Raw genomic sequence first — 21,865 nt, forward strand, 5'->3', positions numbered from 1 at the left:
CTTTGCACACTGTTTTAAGGCAGTCAATAATCTGATTTGGCACACACAGGAATTTTATGCAAGTATGTTAACCATTTTATTACAAGAGGAAATGAAATCCCATTGTGTGTTAAAAATATTGGCCTATTTTTACTGTGAGGGAAGGCAGACGAATGAAGAGCATGGTGTAGCCTCGCTCACTGATGATGGAAAATAATCAATTTTTTATTTGGAGAATTGACATTTGCTTTATATTGTAGATGGAAAAGAATTTCAGACAAACATAAGCAAAATACTTGAGTTGTTTTCTTAAAGTATTGTGCTTATCAGGATGATGGTCTTTAATGCCAGGGAATAGGGTACTTCCCATTTCAGGCTCACAATGTCAGGATCAAACATGTCCAAGTCATATACAGGACAGTTAGATGCTTTGTAAAACTTTGCATGCTCTGTTTCAATCATGCGCTCCAGGCTCAACTTCAGGAGTGTATCCCTAAATTTATTTTTAAAAACTCTCATGTTAAGTTTCAGTTATTTCAGACATTATATAAATCCACAAAAAAACACACATTCCCATATGAGTACTCAGTAATGTATTTAAAAAATGTTTACTACTTTTTCATGATGACATTGTCCTTTAAATTTTCTCTATTTATTACAATTTATATGCTGGGGTGACTGATCACAGCAGAAATAAAGAATGGACTTTTCATTAGCATTACTCACATTGGGACATATTTTCAGGCCATTTCAAAGTTAAATATGCATATTATTTGCTATATTACAGATATTGTGACAAATAAGCTTCTGCTTTTTTTTCCTGTTTCTAGCCTTAGGATTGTTCTACAGATGAATTGTGGAGAGTTGGAGAGCATATAGTTTCTTCTTTGCAAGAAAGTCAACATATCATTTTTCTCCATAGTGAAGCACCTTGTTTACACTGAGTGGGCTGATAACCGAGGAAAACTATCACATCAACCAAAAATCATAATATGAGTATCTCCCAAAAGTATGCAAAGCTTTTGGAATGGAGCTATACAGCTTAATAGTTCTGTTATTAGGTTGCCCTATATTTTTATAATTTGGCGATAAAATATACATGTATCTTTATCAACATAATCATACACTGATCTAGATTAACTGTTACTTACCTTGTCATCAGCTTCGTTTACATCAACACACGCTTGAGTATAAGACATTAGAGATTCAATTAAACCAGGACACTTGCGCATCAACTGGCGGCCGGTCTCACCAGCAGAGCTCAGGTTCCTGCATAGCAAGGTTTACAATATGTTATACATTTTTAAAATTCAGAAACCAAATTGAAGGGTCAAAGCCCACAATGCAGAGCACCACCAAAGCTGAAAAAAAGTAAGAAGAGATGAGCTAAATCAGGAAGTAATGATTACGTGATAGTAAGCTCGGAATTTAAAAGCCTACAGGTTGCAGAAGAAAGTAAACATGGAACAGGTAAGGAGTTTAGAGGTGATAGGTGTAAGAAAGCTGAGTTTCGGTGTCCTGACAAATGTATGTCGAGGGACCACACAAGCTCTTAACTCCCTTTTTTAACTCCTGGGTCTTTACCTCCCAGCATACATCTAAGGATGAATGATGCCTGTCTCAGCTCGCTGAACCATTTTACACTAATCAGTTCAGATCAAAATAAATATAATTTACTGACTCTCGATTAGGTTACGCTCAAGCTGCTGAGTGAGTGAATTAACTCTCTTATCAAATCATCAAGGAAGAAGCCAGCCTACAAGTCATGTACTAAACACTATTTATTGGTTACAAATCACACCTTAAAATTGAGTATGTGGACATGTAATAGACTTGAATAAATGTAATGAGAGTTACTTAGCAGTTGAGTATCAAATCATTAATGGATGGAACTACTTAACAAAACAAATAGCCAAGGTTACACAGGCAATTCAATGTATCACTGTAAATCAGCACTAACGGATGCTGAGTATTAACTATAGCAGTGATCAGAGTCTGAGATTATAAATTGGAGAGATTACTTTAAGAGTAATTCTTTAGATAGCTGAAAAGTTAACAACTTTGAATAGCCTGTCCATCAAAGAACTCAAGCCTATGTGTGCAATTAATAACGTTCAGAGTTTACACAACCTCATCCTCACGAGTAGCGTGGTTGAGTCAATCTCTTGGTTTCCTTGGGATGCAGGCATTATCTCCTGGAGTCTTGATTTAATTAACCCTTCATGGTGGTATTATCTAGTTCACTTGGATCTTTGGTTCTGACTAAACCCATTTTACACACGAGTGACGATATCTGAGCTGGCTTCCCTCACCTTTCTCGATCTTAGACTAGTCGTAATTAAATGACACTTTTAGCTCTGCTTGTAACAGGGTGGTGCAACCACAATTTAGCTTCTAATCTCTGACACTCTGTCCTTAAAAGGTAACTTGTACCGGTAATGATGCCTCTTGCAGGATATAAAAGTCTTCTTCTGATTAACACAGAGGCTAAGACTGCTACTTCTACTAAAGACAAATAAAAACTCTTCTTCTAAGTGACCCATGAGTCAGAAGGGCTCGCCAACATCATTGCTGCTGTTAATATTAATGTCCTTGCCAGATGATGTGTGCAATATTAATGCAAGTCCAAGTATTGTTCTTTATGCACCACACCCAGTACATAGTAGCACCCTCAACATGTCAGTACTGAAGCAATGAAGTCCAAACAGGTTGGCTCCATTTTTACAACCCCGCTTATTTTACGGCCTTACTTTTAACAAAGGGAAACACATAAAGATGAGGTCATGACCTGTTTACAACTCACTAAATGCTTCTTCCCTAGATCTGAACCAAGGATAATGACTTAACGACTTAATTGCTTAAAGGCCTGTATTCAACGTTCACTTCCCAGCACACAGTGCAACAGCTGAATTCGATGTTGTAGGGGCATCCCCAAGCAGCCACAGGGTATTTTTTGTACGAATCTCGAAGGCAATCCTTTGGGCAATTTTACAGGGCACTGTTCCTACATTGGAAAGAATGGGTAGGTTAGAAAGCTGTGTCATAAATATTGATTTAAAGGAGGATGAAGAGTATATAAAGTATTTGCAGCTTATGAGGAACAGAGTGGAAAGTGCAGTATCAACAACATAGGGAAAGAAAGGTTGAGATGCAGAGTGATCAGATGCAGAGAAGGGTATTAGAAACATTAGAAAAATCTATCCAGATGTAGAAGCAGTATTCAAGTCTTGGTTGGTCTTGGGATTTATACGGAGTTAATAGTTATTAAGGGAAAAGGAGTATTTGGCATGATAGAGGAATCAAACTTTCTGGAGACCGCTTTACGAATGGAAGAGTTATGGGAGTTCCATTTAAGAGAGTCAGGCCAAGAATGTTGGTAGATGAAGAAGGAGTAAGGCCTGCCCTGTTGGTTGGGCTTTCAAGGGAAATGAAAAAACTGTCTTTTGAAGAACTGGAAGAATTGAAGGGAAAGGAGGAGATCAAGGTCTAGTTTTCTCGAGCAGTTCCAGCAATAGCTTATCTTCACGCCCCCACACAATTACCTCGGGAGGCCCCTTCGCTTCGCCATCTACATGCTGCTTGGCAACATCATCCACAGACATGGGGACAGCTTCCACATGTCCGTTGACGACACCTAGCTCTACCACCTCAAGCGACCTTTCCACTGTCTCTGTTGCCAGACTATTTGTCTGACATCCAGTCTTTGATAAGCCACAATTTCCTTCAGCCAAACATTGAAAAACCAAAGCCATTATCTTTGGCCTTCTGCCACAAACTCTGTACCTTTTTCCCAACCACTGTCTCAGGCTGAACCAGAATGTTCACAACCTCAATGTTTTATTCAACCTCGAGCTGAGCTTCCGACCCCATATCCTCTCCATCATTAAAAATGCCAATTTCTGATTTCTTGTTTATCCCCTCCCTTCGCTCCCCTCCTTCACTTTGGTGGTCACGCCTTCAGCCGCATAGGCCCCACGGGCTGAAACGGCTTCCCTAAATCGCTCTGCTTCCCCAGCTCCCTATCCTCCTTTTAAGAGCTTCCTTAAAACCAAACTCTGACATAGCTTTTGGTCACCCCTCCAAAATACCTCCTTCTTTAGTTCTGCATCCATGTTTGTCTGATTGCGCTTCTGTGCCATGGGGCTTTTTTCCATGTTAAACATATTATGTAAATATAAGTCCTTGTTCTTATTCTTTAGCTCAGCATCCAACTTTTAATTACGCCTCTGTGAAGCACTTTGGGACATTTTTCTAGGTTAAAAAGGGCTATTTAAATGCAAGTTGTTGTTGATTCAGCAATTTCACCGAGAGAAAAATAGAAGTTGTGTGTGCTGAGGATATGCAATGTGACGATAAAGTGAAATAACTAGCAAAAGATGACACATCAAGAAAATAAATGGAGGTCTTTTGACACGAAATTGAACGGGGAGAGGGGAGGAAGCACACTGCCCTAAGTAATCCCTAAATTAGTAAGACAGGAGGAATTTTCAGAATATTGTAATTGCACACAATGTTACAATCCTAGACTATAAATCAACTACACATTAAGAAAGACATCGATCATTCCTCACTCCTGGCTCTAAAACAGTAAACAGAAAATGGTACACAAGCTTCATTACAACATTTCCTTGTTTTTTGAGATGCAATTGTCAACATTTTGCCTTTTGTTAAGACAATTTGAACTATCTTGTACTCAGAACTAAAAACAACCACCACACAATTAAAAGGAATTCAATTGAAATTTGATTCCTGTAAACCATACATTCTAATTCTTAGACCCTACTTTACATCATAATAAATAAATGTCATTAATAATACATTGGCAGATCCTCATTATTTAATGGTGACAATTGTGTGTCTAACTTGTTTTCATTTTATACAGTGGAGGAGCATTACTGCTCTACTCACAGCAAAGCAAGGGAACGTGCTTGACTACAAATGATATTGTTCTGGTATATTCTTATGTTTTGAATACAGTACAATCCAGTGCATGTTTTACATACACCAATAAGTTTGCAAGACAAAATGATGTATACATCCATAAAAGATTAAAATACCCTAGCAATAACAAAAAGGTCTTATCTACAGTTTCTGTGTTGCTGTTGTTAATATTAATGTCCTTGCCAGATGATGTGTGCAATATTAATACAAGTCCAAGTACTGTTCTTTATGCACCACACCCAGTACATAGTAGCAGCTTTGTCTTTTTAATTGAAGAAATGTATACTTGAATTAGAAATAAACACTAGTACACACCCTGCTGCAAAGTGTAACATCATCTTTAGAAAACAAAGCACTGTTCAGAAGAATGTGAAGGAACTTGCTTAGCTACAAATCATGTTGCCCAGATATACCCTTACCATCTTGAGTTGATATTCACATGTTCATATTTCCAGCTGGAGTTGCTGATAGTGGCCAGGAGTGGAAATGTTGGATAATTTCACCCTCCCTAACCCAGGAGCACTGATGATCATTGCAGCCACCGATTTGGCAGAGCTCAGTGACTATGCAGAAATAGCAAGTCAAACTAGGGACTTCCCTGGTCTTGAAAGCTGAGCTGATCATTGAATAATCTTATTATGCCATTGGGGTACAACTTTTCTAATATTTCTAATGTAATTAAGAGAATTATAATAGCCTCAAATTCAGTAATTTAAATTGATATAAATATACATTTACATCCTTAGTGCTCCTAGTGCAGAGCTTCGCAACCAAGAGTGCTAAAAGGGAAAATTTACTTCAAAGCACAAGAAAGCTTTTCTCCGTTGAAGTGTGCAATTGCCAGTAATTTTTTGGCTATATGAATGCCAAAAAGTGAGTAAAAATGTTATGATGTTATTCAAAGTACAAGTTAATTGTATTAACAAAGTTTTCTTCAATTAGAAAAATTAATTTTATATAAAGCTCCAGAATATACTTCACATGGGAATCTGATCACTATGTGTAGCTTTACTATCAATGCCATCATCTAGAATTCCTCTGTTCGATGTTTGTAGTGAAGTTATAAACTTCATGCTAAAAGGATGCATTTACAATTTTGCTGGAAATATCAAGCAGAGGAAATCCTCAAGAACACATTTGTGACACTGCTACATGTAGTGATCAGAGCAATCCTTCTCCTATGGTATTTTGTTAAAAAAAATAAAATTAATTATTATTCCCTCTCCTCAAGTATAACCATGTAGTGTATGACCACTATGTCTATAAATGCAAAGTTTTACAAAGATTTTGTGGTAGCTTGTTTACTCTTTAAAATCTTAATCATAATTAACAAGTTAACGCTTCAGTTCACAACACTTAAAATGCTGGCTCCATAGCAGTTCCAAGCATAGGCACAAACTGACTTTGATGTTCTTTAAATACAATGCGCTACATGTTTAGTAAAGTTTGATTAAAGCTCTCTGCCAATCCATCACATTTACGACTATTAGGTACAGTCCTCAATTTCCTTACACCAAAAGCAAGACACACCTATAACAGCAAAGCCTAATAATTACTAGTATTCATGTCATCCAAATTACTAATAAATTCACCTATTAACCCTGGACAATAATCGTTACCTCTGCATTTGAAATGTCTTTCACACGTACTTTTCTCCATTTTCCTAAATTACAACAGTGACTACACTTCAAAAGTACATTGACTGTAAAGCACTTTGGGATGCCCTGAGGTCGTGAAAGGCGCTATATAAATGCATGTCTTTCTTTTTTCCCCAAAGCATTCATCACTAATCACTGAAGGGTCTCCATCTGTCCCATTCTGGAACTGTAACTTATAAATTGTTTACACCAGCCCACTATCCATCCAGGTCAATAAGTAAAATTAATCTTTTCCCATAGTCTCTAATTTTCTACTACATAAAGCGAAAAACAAACCATGTTAAATCTCAAATAAAACAAAATGCTGGAAATATACAGTAGGCCATGATCTGCCATCCAGTATTTGAAAGATAAAAGGCAGGTTGGTGTTTTGTGTATTTCCAGCATTTTCTGTTTTTATTTCCCACTGTGCAAAAATAGACAGCACCCCAAAATGTCAGTAACCAATACAGATGGAAGAATCAGCTTTTTGCAAAATTGGCACGATGGGCCAAATGGCCTCCTTCTGTGCTGTATCATTCTATGATTGCGTTGTCATGTGAATGAATGCTAACAAGCCAACCAATCCTCTCACAAAAACCTAAAAAACAATCCTAATTATATGTGAATACAGTTATACTGAAAATAAATGTTCAAAATCACCTGTGGCACAATGATGTGATTGAACCCAGTGCGGTTAGGAATTAAGGCACCAGGATAAAAAGGGAACTGCACAGTAGGGAGTTTCAAGGGTGTTCATTTTTTATGTTAAAAATTGTGTAGAATATATATTTCAAGCATTCTTTTTATTTGAACAGAAATATAACTACATTTAAAAAGTGGAAACTAATGATTGTCACTTGGCTATTTCCAAAACAGGAAATGATATAAGGCAATTTAGTTGGTAGAGCAATGGGATAACTTGAGAATCCAAGAATTCACATGATTTGTAGTTTGTAGCACTGGGAGCACTATTCAGCAGGATCCAAGTAAAAAATTAAACATAATAGTTCTCATTTTCAGTAAGTCTAAGTAATTCCAAAAGAACAGCTGATAGAATTTGTGGGATGAAACACATGCTGTGCAATATTAGCAAACAAACACATTAACACATTCAAATGAAATTCCTCTAATACTTTAACAAAGGTGTTTCAAATTATGACGGGATGGGATAAAGTAGATAGAAACAAATTGTTCCCAGTGATTGGAGGGTCTCGAATGATGGGACAAAAGGTGTAAGATTAAATGTAGCAGATTTAGGGCAGAGAGCAGGAGAAACTTTTTTTTAAAGACAGAGGGATATAAGGCTGTGGAACACACTACCTGAGTTAGTGATAGAAGTAGAGATCAAGTAAACATTTAGGAATAGGTTAGATTGGTGGTTGTAGGAAAGGGGGATACAGGAATATGGGAGCAGGGTAGGCACATGGGATTAGGATTACTGATTATGTGGAGGATAAACAACAACATAGACAGGTTGGGCCGAGCACACTGTTTCTGTGTTTGTAATTTCTTTGCAATTCTATGTAATATGTGTTGACCTCTTTACATTAAAATGGGTTAAGTTAACACATCTGTTAAAATGTCAAACTATGGACTTTCACACGAACATAACAATCTTACCTGAAACAAGAAAGATGCTGTAAATACACAACTGATCAGGTTAAAGTTTTGGGTGTAACCCATTATAGAACTGAAAACTGAAAGATAAGCAAACTTAATAGAAGCAGAAGAGGGAAAAAACAGCAGCTACTACAATGAAAGAGAGGAGGTTAATGGGCTGAACAACCTCCAATTTGCATAAAAGGAACGCAGGAGATTCTTAGATGATACAAAAGGTCATCATTAGAAAGAAACAAAGAACATGCAAATAGCTATGACAGCGAGGGGCCCACTTAAGGAAAAAGGGAAGTAATGGAGAAAATTAGCAACAAAATAGAGAAAGCCTGCAGATGCAGGACTGAAATGAAAACCAAAACACTTGAAACACTCCAGGGAGGATTTTCCTTGAATTCCCACCCAAAAATGAGTCATCCCAGGATAGAGAATCAAGGAACATGGGGCAGGGAGGCCTCCATCCAAAGCCCCACCATAAAATTGGCTGTTGAGATTTTCCTCTGCCACACTGTTACTGATGACAATGCTCACCCATTGCATACCCTGTCACATGTAAATGACAGTGAGGGAGTGGGGCTTAGGACTCTGGCCGATTTCCCTCCATTCCCAACTCTGCACTGATGGAGGGAAAGGCCAGAGGGAAGGAGGGGAACTATGTTGGTGGCTTGCTTTCTTCTGCTGCGCTGGAGCAGTTATTCCAATTGGTCAAGGTGACGGCAATGATAGCTCCCCTTTCCATACAATGTTGCTGGTGTTTCCATCGTGCTGAAGTCTGGTGTTTTCATCTGTGTTATACACTATTTTATCAGATAACCAATAAATAGTAACCGAGGAAGTAAAGCACATACAAAGACAAAAAAAAAATTGCACACCTGCTTTTCTTACCATTTCACAGAATCATGGAATGATACAGCACAGAAGGAGGCCATTCGGCTCATCGTGTCTTTGCTGGCTCTTGGAAAGAGCTATCCAATTAGTCCCACAATCCTGCTCTTTCCACAGCCTTGCAAATTGATCCCCTTCAAGTATTTATCCAATTCCCTTTTGAAAGTTGCTATTGAATCTGCTTCCACCACCCTTTCAGGCAGTGCATTCCAGATCATAACAACTCGCTGCGTAAAAAAAATTATCCTCATATCGCCTCTGGTTCTTTTGCTAATTATCTTAAATCTTTGTCCTCTGGTTACTGACCGTTTTGCCACTGGAAACAGTTTCTCCTTCATGATTTTGAACACCACTATCAAATCTCCTCCTAACCTTCTCTGCTCTAAGTAGAACAACCCCAGCTGCTCTAGCCTCGCCACATAATTGAAGTCCCTCCTTCTTGGTATCATTCTAGTAAATCTCTTCTACACCCTCTCTGAGGCCTTGGATCCTTCTTAAAGTGTGGTGCCCAGAATTGGACACATTACTTCAACTAGGGCCTTACCAGTGCTTTACAAAGGTTTAGCACAACTTCCTTGCTTTTGTACTTCATGCCTCTATTTATAAAGCCAAGGATCCCATATGCTTTTTTAACAGCATTCTCAACTTGTCCTGCCACCTTCAAAGATTTGTGTTCATACATCCCCAGGTCTCTCTGTTCCTGCGCCCCCTTTGAAAATGTACCATTTAGCTTATATTGCCTCTCTTCATTCTTCTTATCAAAATGTATCACTTCACACTTCTCTGCGTTAAATTTCATCTGCCATGTATCTGCCCATTTCACTAATCTGAAAATTACCTTCTGAAGTCTATTATTATCCTCCTCATTGTTTACAACATTTCCCAGTTTCGCGTTTTCAGTAAACTCTGAAATTATGCCCTGCATACCCAAGTCCAGGTCATTAATATATATCAAAAAGAGCAGTGGTCCTAAATCCGACCCCTGGGCAACACCACTATATACTTCCCTCCAGTCGGAAAAGCAACCGTTCACCAACAAACACACAAAAAGGTACACATGCATATACTGCATGAATATGAGTATTGAAATCACATGCCCAATGGTGCCTATCACTCATCTTTTAATTTACCAATCAAAAATACAATCAGCCACACCTCGGTTATTGGAATCAAATTATTGGAATCAATTCTGAGGGACAGGATAAACTGTCACTTAGAAAGGCACAGACTAATCAAGGACAGTCAGCACAGATTTGTTAAGGGAAGGTCATGCCTGACTACCTTGATTGAATTTTTCGAGGAGGTGACAAGGAGGATCGATGAGGGTAGCGTAATTGATGTAGTCTACATGGATTTTAGCAAGGCTTTTGACAAGGTCCCACATGGCAGATTGATCAATAAAGGCCCATGGGATCCAAGGGAATGTGGCAAATTGGATCCAAAATTGGCTCAGTGGCAGGAAGCAAAGGGTAATGGTCGACGGGTGTTTTTGCAACTGGAAGGCTGTTTCCAGTGTGGTGCCGCAGGGCTCTGTACTAGGTCCTTTGCTTTTTGTGGCATACATTAATGATTTGAACTTAAACGCAGGGGGCATGATTAAGAAATTTGCAGATGACACAAAGATTTGTCGTGTGGTTGATAGTGAGGCGGAAAGCTGTAGACTGCAGGAAGATATCAATGGGCTGATCAGATGGGTAGAAAAGTGGCAAATGGAGTTCAATCTGGAGAAGTGTGAGGTGATGCATTTGGGGAAAGCAAACAAGGCAAGGGAATACCCAAAAAATGGGAGGATACTGAGAGGTGTAGAGGAAGTGAGGGACCTTGGAATCCATGTCCACAGACCCCTGAAGGTAGCAGGACACGTAGATAAGGTGGTTAAGAAGGCATATGGAATGCTTTCCTTTATTAGCCGAGGCATAGAATATGAAAGCAGGGATGTTATGCTGGAACTGTATAAAACACTAGTTGGCCACAGCTTGAGTACTGCGCACAGTTCTGGTCACCACATTACAGGAAGGATGTAATTGCACTAGAGAGAGGGTGCAGAGGAGATTTACGGGGATGTTGCCAGGACTGGAGAATTTTAGCTATGATGACAGATTGGATAGGCTGGGGTTGTTTTCCTTGGAACAGAGGAGGCTGAGGGGTGATTTGATTAAGGTGTACAAAGTTATGAGGGGTTGAGATAGAGTGGATAGGAAGGACCTATTTCCCTTAGCGGAGGGGTCATAGATTTAAATTGATTGGTAGAAGGATTAGAGCAGAAATGAGGAAACATTTTTTCACCCAGAGGGTGGTGGGGGTCTGGAACTCACTGCCTGAATGGGTGGTAAAGGCAGAAACCCTCAACTCATTTAAAAAATACTTGGATGTGCACCTGAAGAACAGTGACCTGCAGGGCTACGGACCAAATGTGGGAAAGTGGGATTAAGCTGGATATCTCGTTTCTCAGCCGGCGCGGACACGATAGGCCGAATGGCCTCCTTCTGTGCCGTAAAATTTTCTACGATTCCCAATTAGCCACATGTGCTGGTAGCTAATGTATTGGACAACACTGTCTTAGTGGCCAGTTCCAGAGCAGGCTGCCACCCCCAGCTCTTAATTGATCATGGTGTTCGAATACCTAACAGTGCAAAGGGAACCAATAATTTTTTTGAAGAGTAGTTACTGTCACTGCACGTTCCCCTCCAAGTCACACACCATCCCGACTTGGAAATATATCGCCGTTCCTTCATTGTCGCTGGGTCAAAATCCTGGAACTCCCTTCCTAACAGCATTGTGGGAGAACCGTCACCACACGGACTGCAGCGGTTCAAGAAGGCGGCTCACCACCACCTTCTCGAGGGCAATTAGGGATGGGCAATAAATGCCGGCCTTGCCAGCGACGCCCACATCCCGTGAATGAATTTAAAAATTTTTTTTAAAAATGATGCATTCTACATGGCTAGTTACACAAACATTTCAGTTTTATTCCCCTACCAATGGAGGGGAGGTTATCGTACCTTAGACACCCTGTAGCATTGTAGAAAATCTCTGCATCAACAGATTTTAGGTTTCCATGCTCTTCAAAACCGTATGGAATAATCAGATATTCAGTCAGGACTGGCAAGGCATCAATAATCAGGTTCTCCTTGAGGTTATCACATGATGAAAGATTCCATAAAAGTCCTAACAACATGAAAAATAATTAGCAGACCAAAAATGCAATGTACAAACTGAAACAATCACTTGTTTAGAGAGTAACATTTTTGGGTATCCTAATCGTTTTCCTCTCTTGTGTCTTTCATTCCTAAAACAGCTTCTCATCAAACATGGAACTTGGTAAAGAGTACACAAAGGCTGTACAACTTCAGATATCAGTTCCACGTTATGAATCAATTCACAACAGCATATTTACGAGTGATATTTACAGTGGCAAATTTAGCAGGCTACATCATGAGAAAAACATTAAGTGGGCTGGACTTTTGGTCTGGCAATGAATGCAAACAAGAAGTTGGCAGCTAGGGGTGTCTTTCTAGATGTTTACATGCTTCCTGAAAGCTAATGATATTAATCCAGTAAATAGATATAATAGGCTATGTTTTTATTATTCCTGTGCATATAGTGTGTCCTTTCATCAACTTTCATAACCCGCAAAAGACATGGGGACCCACAGCAGTAGGCAGTAGTTGACTGTACTGTGCGCCTGAAAAGATCCCATACCAGAGTGAAGTTCTGAAAGGTTGGGCAATTAATAATATCCAGGAAATATGTTGAAAAGAGTAACATATCTAGACTTTCTTAAGCACTTAAGAGTTCTTGTGCCATGTGATTTTTATCAAGAACATCATATAATGGCAGTATTATTATATTGGAACCATACCTTGTTATTCCTCCCTGCATCATTATTCATTTATAATGCTTAAATTCCAAGTGACCATATGTTTATTTTACAACACAATTATCTCTAGGTTAACAGTATTTCAACCAGTAATTTAATCTAAATGATCTCAATGTCTAGATTAGGTGCTGATTTGCTAATGTCACATTTCTTGATCATCTTTTTGGGACTGAGGTATGTATAAGGTTTATGTTTTAAAATAAAGTAAATTTGCACAGGTTTGAAAAGAAAAGCTGCAGGCATGGGGAACATATATCAAAATCAGATCAATGGTTTTGGTGGTGGGGTGTTGTTACAACTCACAGCCAATTTCAATCTGATCGAACGAGGATCTGTTGTCTCATCCCATACCCATTAGCCAGAATAACTAGGAACTTTAACCAACTCATTATCACGTCTCAGGTGGCCAGAACAAATATTCATACCCAGTGGTAAGGATGATTCTATTAATGTGGACACGGCATAAGGTGTCCGTGGGGGACATGGTTCTGGGAGAAGAGGTAGTTAGTTGGGTTGACAAGCCTACTGGAAAATCCCTGCATGGGAAGGTATCAGAGACATAACTCCTCAAACTTCTGGGACCAGAATGAACAGGGAAAGGAACAATGGGGCAGTCAGGTTTTAAACAAGAGACCATGAGGTGTAGGCCTGAGGCCTGAAGCGGGAAGCTAAAAATACAGGTCAGTTTTTTCAGTTGGAAGTAGTTCACCAGAAAGGTAATGCTGTAAACAAGTAAGTCAGCCAATGAAAGGGATAGAATGCATGGGTTTATAATTTTCCACATGCGTTTGAGGAGGAAAGTGAGATTAAACTAAGTAAAGGGAATTTGTTTTGTTACTCTGGATGCTCACTTGGTGCCTGTGAAATAAAACAGCTTAATGATTCATATCTGACCTTGTCTTATCAAGTGTTTCTCAGTGCACCTTCAAAAAGATTGGAAAAGTGTACATGAAGGCACATGCGAAAGACATGATGTCCATTGCAGATTACAAGGGCATACTATTGTTACATCCCTGGGTTACACTATTGAATAGTTAAATATTGGGCATTACAGGCACACCCCTAAATCTAAGACACTCAGACAGCTTATGGGAATGATCAGAGAGAATATCGAAGGCAAATCCTAAACTTAGTGCCTGAGTTAATCTTCACTCAGAAATTGGGGTAGGTCATTCAGTTAATGAATCTGCTCCACCATTTTTATTTGCCATGACAGTTCTTATTGTTTTTAATCCAATTCTCTCCCCTTTCTCCACAACCTTTAATACCCTTACTTCCTAAGTTAGTATCTCCCTTAAATACTTCAATTAATTCTGTATCTAATCCTTTCTGGGATAGGGCATTCCACATTTTCAAAACCCTTTATGTGAAGACATTTTAGCCAAATTCAGTTTTAATCAACTTGGCTCAAATTCTAGAATTAGGTGTCTTTATTCTGCACTCATCTAAATGATTGTCTTTCTGTGTCTGTCTTTCATTTTTCATCATTTCATTTTCCAGTCCAGAAATTCACTTTCTCAAGTGCTCACAAACTGTCAGGAGAAAATCTTCAGAGAAATTCCACAGCAAGAACCAACTAAAAATTGATGTGTCGGCAAAGTCTGCAAGTTTCAGTGAGAAAATCAAAATTGGCGTCATCAATGCTGTATCACCTCAGGGATACTGTTGTGCTGCTCATACATCCACTTATATAGTGGCAGAATTCAGAGGTTGGGTTTGGGGCAAATGGCATGGGGACGTTGGCCACAGTCATCCACCAACATTTACATGCAGAGGGATGGGCTCCAGGTGGGCAGGACTGCAGATTGACAGGCTTTTAGGAGACAAATCTTAGTGAATGGTTTTTAGGGTGGTATTGTGGCAGGAGGCCATATTTCCCCCTTCTACTTGCTTTAGCATCCCATCGCCACTCAAAAATGGGCAGTAAAAATTAGGAAAATCTAGCCTATGTGGTCTATTAGAGTTATTTGTCTGCTAGTTGGTGAGACCAGGAGGATATGAGGCACGTTGTACTATTTTCAGGAATGTACAGGGTTTAACTCACACTTTTGTTCATCAGGAGCATGGGCTCAATTGTGGAATCACCCTTTTGCGGTGGCCATGAGAAAAAAATTTGGTAGGAGCTCAAATCTTAACAATAAGAAAAACTGCTGGTGTACTTTGGGAAAAGCATCAAAGCATCTTTCACAATATTTGCAAAAGTGTCTTCTAAAAATATTTCTGTCTTGGAGATAAGTGACAACTCTAGTAGACACTTCCACTATCAGCAGGAAGTGATACATATATATCTATAATGAGTGCATCACCTCCTGACCCCTCAAAGATGCTCCACCATCTACAAGGCTTAAGTCAGGAGAGTGATGGAATATACACCACTCAGCTGGATGGGTGCAGCCACAACAATGCTCAAGAAGCTCGCCATCCAAGACAGAACAGTTGACTTGATCTGTACCCCTGCCACTGGATTCAATATCCACCCCCTCTACCATACTGTGGCTGCAATATGTAATAACTAAGAATGGGCAATAAATAAGACCTTGCTAGGGTCACCCACACAAACATCCATTACATATTAAAAATGGTGAGTGGTTGCAACATTCTACTGGCACTGCGCCTGCAGCTGGAATTGAACCTATGGTTGACCTTGCCCTCATGGAGCAGGAGGAGGATTTGGTTGAGGAGAGTGAGACGCAGTCGTGTTTTAAATGGTCAAGCCAGATCTGGCTATGAATGTCCAGATCAATTGTGTGCTATGTGGGTTTAGTTTTCAGCCTTCAAACTTGAGAGAATGAAGATTTGGACTGTACTGGGGGAACGGCATGTGTGGCAGATGGTGAGCAAAATGGTGGGACAGGCCACAAGAGATGGCAATTTTTAAGGGGTGATATTGCAGGTGTGATTAGGAGAGTTTTTGTGAAGGAAGAAACTGAGCAAGGATAGGACAGAGAAGTTGGAGCAAAAGGGGTAGGGGAGTTTAGGTATAGGTTGAAATCACTGAGGTTGAGGAGTCACTTGAGGAGTGCAGAGGCTAAGGGAGGAGATCTGTGGGGCAATTGATGTGAGGCTTGGGAGGATGGTACATGACAAGGATTTCAAATGAGAGACAGGAGAGATGGAGGATGGTGAGGTGCTTAAAAGGAGAAGGTACCAGAGGAGTAGGGGATAAGAGCTACGCCATAAGAAGTTCTCCAATAAAACAAAAGTTTGTACCAGCGATTTGCTTCTGTGTTTCCGGGTTATGTGTTTCTCTCAGGATCTGAAGAACTTGCTTGATTCCATCATTTCTCTTTACCTCCAGCTTGTTGGTGGTGTTCTTGTAAACTGCATTTCGAAGGGCTCCACAGACAGATTGCTGAAAGTTTGCATTTTTGATTTTTAAAAGGCTGATTAGTTGAGGAATTGCGCCCATTCTGCAAATCTGGAAACAATAAGGATTTATTAATTCTAGCCGGATAAGTAATGCTACATAATGAATTATTTAACATGAATACTACATGGTCAAGCATCCAAGAATCAAACAGTTAATATCAGATATAGTTTAAACTTTCAAAAACTGAACATCAACCAGTCTCAAATGTTTAAAAACTTGCATTTATATAGAGCTTCTTAGAAAGGAACATCTCAGACTGCTTTGTAAAGGGGAGGGGTGGACACAGAGCACAAAATAAAAGACTTGGGGGCAGGTTGGGGGGGGGGGGGAAGGCTGAAGACACAGTCAGGTGGACATATGAAATTCTATAGTACTATTGAAAGAAAAGCAAGGGGGGGTTCTCCAGGTGTCCTGGCCAACATTGATCCCTTAGCCAACATCACTAGAATAGATTATCCAGTCATTTATCTCATTACTGTTTGTGGGACCTTGCTGTGTGCTATTTGGCTGCCACGTTTCTCTACCTTATAACAATGACGATACTTGAACAGCAATTAATTGGCTGTAAAGCACTTTGGGACATCCTGAGGTCATGAAAGAAGCTAGACAAGTTCAAGTTCTTTCTTAAAGGCCTACATGAAAATTCTGTACTGAGCAGATTCTGTAAACTGCAGGGAACCAGAGAAATGGGACATTACACTATTGCCCAGAGCATGCAATCGTAAATCACACTGGCAGGAACCCCCACCCCAGCCATTTAAAATATATACATTACAGTACTTTGCACACAATCGAATTTCACTGCCATATGTCTGAGCCAGGTATATATACATTATTTATTAACCAGAATGTTTTAGAATTGTTTGGATTGCAAAGCTATCCCTCAGTGACTACTGAAATGATATCCAGGTTTTAAAATGGATCATTGTTACAAGTCTATAAATATTTAGAGAATTTACTTATTAATTTTACCAACCTTGTGGGACAACAACACTACTGTGGGAGGACTTCCTTTGTTTTGCTGTCTAGATATTCTATTTTATTCATTGGAAGTTTTTTGTTTCAAGAGACATTTGTAACATTTTACTTTACCGCTGTTTTTGCACTGTCCTCCTTAAAGCACTCGTGCTGGATGTAGGAAGAAGCGTACATCAAAACATCGGGATTATGGCTGGATAAAAGTGCCACTGCTTTTTGTAAGTTCATTTCTGAATCAAGATCTCTGGAATAGGTCATAAAGATGAACACAAAAATGAAAACAAGTCATAAATGAAGTATGCAGCTCCAGTTTATGAACATATGACAACATTGTTCATACGAACAATGTATGTTTTTATTTTCTGCTGAGTAGTGTATCTGGATAACATCAATACGTGCCCCAACCGTACGATATTTTTATGCTACGGAAGTCCATGCGCTAGATAGACATTGGCTAACTGCAGCTAATTGTATAGTAGTTAGGATCTGCAAATACACACTGTGATTCCCAATAATACAGAATAGGCAAAATAGATGACAAAGATAAATTTCACGCAAACTTAGGTTTTTTTTGCATTTTGTCCCCCTTTGCAGCTCCAGGCTATATTCTGTACCACAATCCCCACCACTTATAGCGGGCACGTTTACCCGCGTGTTTGCCCGCTATCCGTCTTGGATGGTTTAATCCCCTTCATCTGTAACACTCAGGATGTTCCGAATAAAAAACTGAAATATCAATGAGATAGATTTAATGCTAAAATGTCGCCAGGTATGTATAATTCAGCTATTCCTTTGTAGAAGTAAGTAATGATTTTGGATATTTTAGAATATTCCTTGGGTAGGTGTAGTCAGAAAGCTGAAAAATCAATATTGGCTAGTTAAATGCAGTTGTAAGGATAGGCGGTGGCGGTCGTACTTCAGCAGAGATGAAAGCTTATCTGCCAGCTACTTTGTATTTTGGAACTTAACAAGGTGCTATTTGCTTTGTTTTATTGCAGTCTGTGCTGATTACTGCAAGCTGCAACCCAACATCAGTTAGAAACGATTAAGTATAAAGGTATACCTTAATGACACATGAACTACTTAGCGAACACCTGTTGCTTCCTGAAATACCCTGCAGAGTGATACACTTGTCACGCTGTAGGCGGCAACTTTTTAATTGACTATGTATTGGAAATGGAAAATGGTTAACACATTTCGGTTGATTTAAACGATTGCCCGATTTAAACATGAGTGGTTTAGCGGTGGGGACTGTACAGAAAATATAAACAGATCAATATTCCCATTTGTATCATAAAGCTTATTATGTCAGGCACTATGATCATTCTTTTACTTAGGGTGTTTGGAATTAGAATTAATTTAACAATTAAAAAAGAAAACAAAGATTGCAAACTGATGCAATCTAGATAAAAGCACAAATCAGGAAGGATGTATGTGCCTGAATTTATTGACCTACAATGCTCTATTCTCAGATCCCTACTGTTCCAGGGATGCCCCAGAATCATAATACTTCTCTGCTGCGCTGAGAACAGGTTTTATGACAGTGTTGACAAACACAGGCTGTAAAGCTTCAGTGCAAATCCAGACAATAACAGGAACAGACATCTAAAATGGACCTGAGCACCCATTAAAAAGTCTAATATACTTATCAAACTCAAACCAAAAACTGATCTACTGAAATAAGCAGAGTAACAAGGTTGTACTATCCAATGTCATAGGACTGAAAAAGTCCTACCGAACTCTCACTTATCGTGAAAACCTAGGGCCTGAAAATCTGATTTTTTTATTTGGTGCAAAAGTGGTATAATTCTGGCAAAAAGCAAACCATAATTTGGGGGGAAAGTCAGATACACCAGATTTATAGCCTTTCTAAAATTCCTGCTAAAATCCAGTAGAATTGGCTGCTGGCAGAAGAGGCCCCAATCCACAAAATGGTGCATGGATGCAAATGAAAGCATAACAAGGGCCAAATATGTCTTCCAGAAATGTTATCATTTACATCAGACTTGCAGAAGATTTAAGTTAAGCCTGTAGAAAATAATTTTTTTAAACCAGGAAGTTCACAGGCTTTGCATGTCCACAAATTTTGCCTGGAACATTAGCTTTGATTGAAGCAATTTGAAAAATCATTTCTCAGCTGTGCAACTAAGAAAGGATTCTGTAAGCTGCCTTTCAACAGTTTCAGGTGGGAAATCTTTTCCATCCAACCTTCTGTCATGAGCCTTTATTTTGGGGTTTACTATGGGCATTCCCATATTTGTCCTTATGATGGAGGCAGAAGAGGAAATGAGAGAGAGGCATGCGGGATAAGGCGACACCAAATAAAAAGAACAACTAGAAGTACCCTTCCAACAGAGTCTACAGACCACGCTGCTCACTTGATGATCTCTCAGATAAGGTCTGCCTAAGGAGGAAACAGTTTAATAAGGAGATGTAGAAGGAACTCTATCTCTGATTGAGAACAGGATTGGAAGTGAGTTCACAATCAGAGAAAAAACATACTGACTTCAGAAAACTTCATATCACAATTAGTTTGACTGTGCACATATGTATTTACATTACTTCTCATTCTTTGTGTGCCTACCCTGGTGCCTCTGTGTTGTTCTTAAACTTATTCTGGTGCTGCACTGAGGTGATATCGGAGGGCTAGGGATGCTAGTGGTGCTTGGCTGCACTGTGGTACCATGAGCTTCTAGCGTCTAAGGTGCCTCTCGTCTCAGGACTTCTGAGGCCTGGGAGGACTTTCATAAGGCTGCATCAACATTGCAGGTGCATGGGCAGCCTAGCCCTGCATCTTGACACTTACATGAGTAGGAATCTGAGGAGCTGGCTAGAAGGGCCATATGAGAGGATGGCATCATGAAGGTAGATTCTAGCCATGCCACATGCACTGTGTCCTAGATCTCAGTGCCCAATGATCAGCGGGAGGACGGACCTGATGGTATCAATTAGATCCTACAGACCCTGAGAGATGGTGCCCTGCATCTCACAGAAGCCGCTTTCCATCACTCTCACCAAACGCTCCCTCAATGCGTGAAGGGCAGTGGTCAAAGGATGCACTTTAGTTGCACTAACTGGTCTGGAGGCCACTCAGTTAGGGATTGGGTGGGGGGGGGGGGGGGGGCGGTGGATGCAGAGGTTTGTTTTGTCATTACCCGCCTCAGGTACAACTGAATTATGTCAAATCCTTCTCCAGTATTATCACTTAGGATGCAACTGAATGCAGTCATGACACCTGCTATCTGTCTCAGGTTTTCTGAGATGGTCCTCAGTGCCTTCATGTGAATGTGATGCTCATCCAGCATCCTTTCTTTAGAGCAAAGACCCAAAGATCTGAGTTCAGAGGCTCAGAAGCCAGGGACTGACTTCTGCAGCGACTCCTTTGGCATTGTGAGGTAATGCATGAAGGAATGCCACACGTATAAAGACACTGCACAGAAGGATCACAGGTTTTTTTTTTTATTCGTTCATGGGATGTGGGCATCGCTGGCGAGGCCGGCATTTATTGCCCATCCCTAATTGCCCTTGAGAAGGTGGTGGTGAGCCGCCTTCTTGAACTGCTGCAGTCAGTGTGGTGAAGGTTGTCCCACAGTGCTGTTAGGAAGGGAGTTCCAGGATTTTGACCCAGCGACGATGAAGGAACGGCGATATATTTCCAAGTCGGGATGATGTGTGACTTGGAGGGGAATGTGCAGGTGGTGTTGTTCCCATGTACCTGCTGCTCTTGTCCTTCTAGGCGGTAGAGGTCGCGGGTTTGGGAGGTGCTGTAGAAGAAGCCTTGGCGAATTGCTGCAGTGCATCCTGTGGATGGTACACACTGCAGCCACAGTGCACCGGTGATGGAGGGAATGAATGTTTAAAGTGGTGGATGGTGTGCCAATCAAGCGGGCTGCTTTGTCCTGGATGGTGTCGAGCTTCTTGAGTGTTGTTGGAGCTGCACTCATCCAGGCAAGTGGAGAGTATTCCATCACACTCCTGACTTGTGCCTTGTAGATGGTGGAAAGGCTTTGGGGAGTCAGGAGGTGAGTCACTCACCGCAGAATACCCAGCCTCTGATCTGCTCTTGTAACCACAGTATTTATATGGCTGGTCCAGTTAAGTTTCTGATCAATGGTGACCCCCAGGATGTTGATGGTGGGGGATTCGGCGAAGGTAATGCCATTGAATGTCAAGGGGATGTGGTTAGACTCTCTCTTGTTGGAGATGGTCATTGCCTGGCACTTGTCTGGCACAAATGTTACTTGCCACTTATGAGCCCAAGCCTGGATGTTGTCCAGGTCTTGCTGCATGCGGGCTCGGACTGCTTCATTATCTGAGGGCTTGCGAATGGAACTGAACACTGAATCATCAGCGAACATCCCCATTTCTGACCTTATGATGGAGGGAAGGTCATTGATGAAGCAGTTGAAGATGGTTGGGCCGAGGACACTGCCCTGAGGAACTCCTGCACCAATGTCCTGGGGTGGAGATGATTGGCCACCAACAACCACTACCATCTTCCTTTGTGCTAGGTATGACTCGAGCCACTGGATAGTTTTCCCCGATTCCCACTGACTTCAATTTTACTAGGACTCCTTG

General features: G+C 40.3%; 1 protein-coding gene across 2 annotated transcripts in view; it reads right to left on the minus strand.

Moving 5' to 3' along the window:
• LOC137344438 (plakophilin-1) overlaps positions 1-21,865 on the minus strand; it is a 69,621-nt gene that overhangs the window by 25,591 nt on the left and 22,165 nt on the right. For both annotated transcript variants that reach the window (XM_068007406.1, XM_068007407.1), the window contains exons 4-7: positions 17,402-17,531; positions 16,150-16,357; positions 12,062-12,227; positions 1,131-1,248 (exon numbers count right to left, since the gene is read on the minus strand). In XM_068007406.1, the coding sequence (XP_067863507.1) occupies positions 1,131-1,248; positions 12,062-12,227; positions 16,150-16,357; positions 17,402-17,531 (622 nt within the window). The remainder of the gene's footprint in view (positions 1-1,130; positions 1,249-12,061; positions 12,228-16,149; positions 16,358-17,401; positions 17,532-21,865) is intronic.

This window comes from Heptranchias perlo, chromosome 27 (genome assembly GCF_035084215.1).
Source record: "Heptranchias perlo isolate sHepPer1 chromosome 27, sHepPer1.hap1, whole genome shotgun sequence".
Classification (NCBI taxonomy): Eukaryota; Metazoa; Chordata; class Chondrichthyes; order Hexanchiformes; family Hexanchidae; genus Heptranchias; species Heptranchias perlo.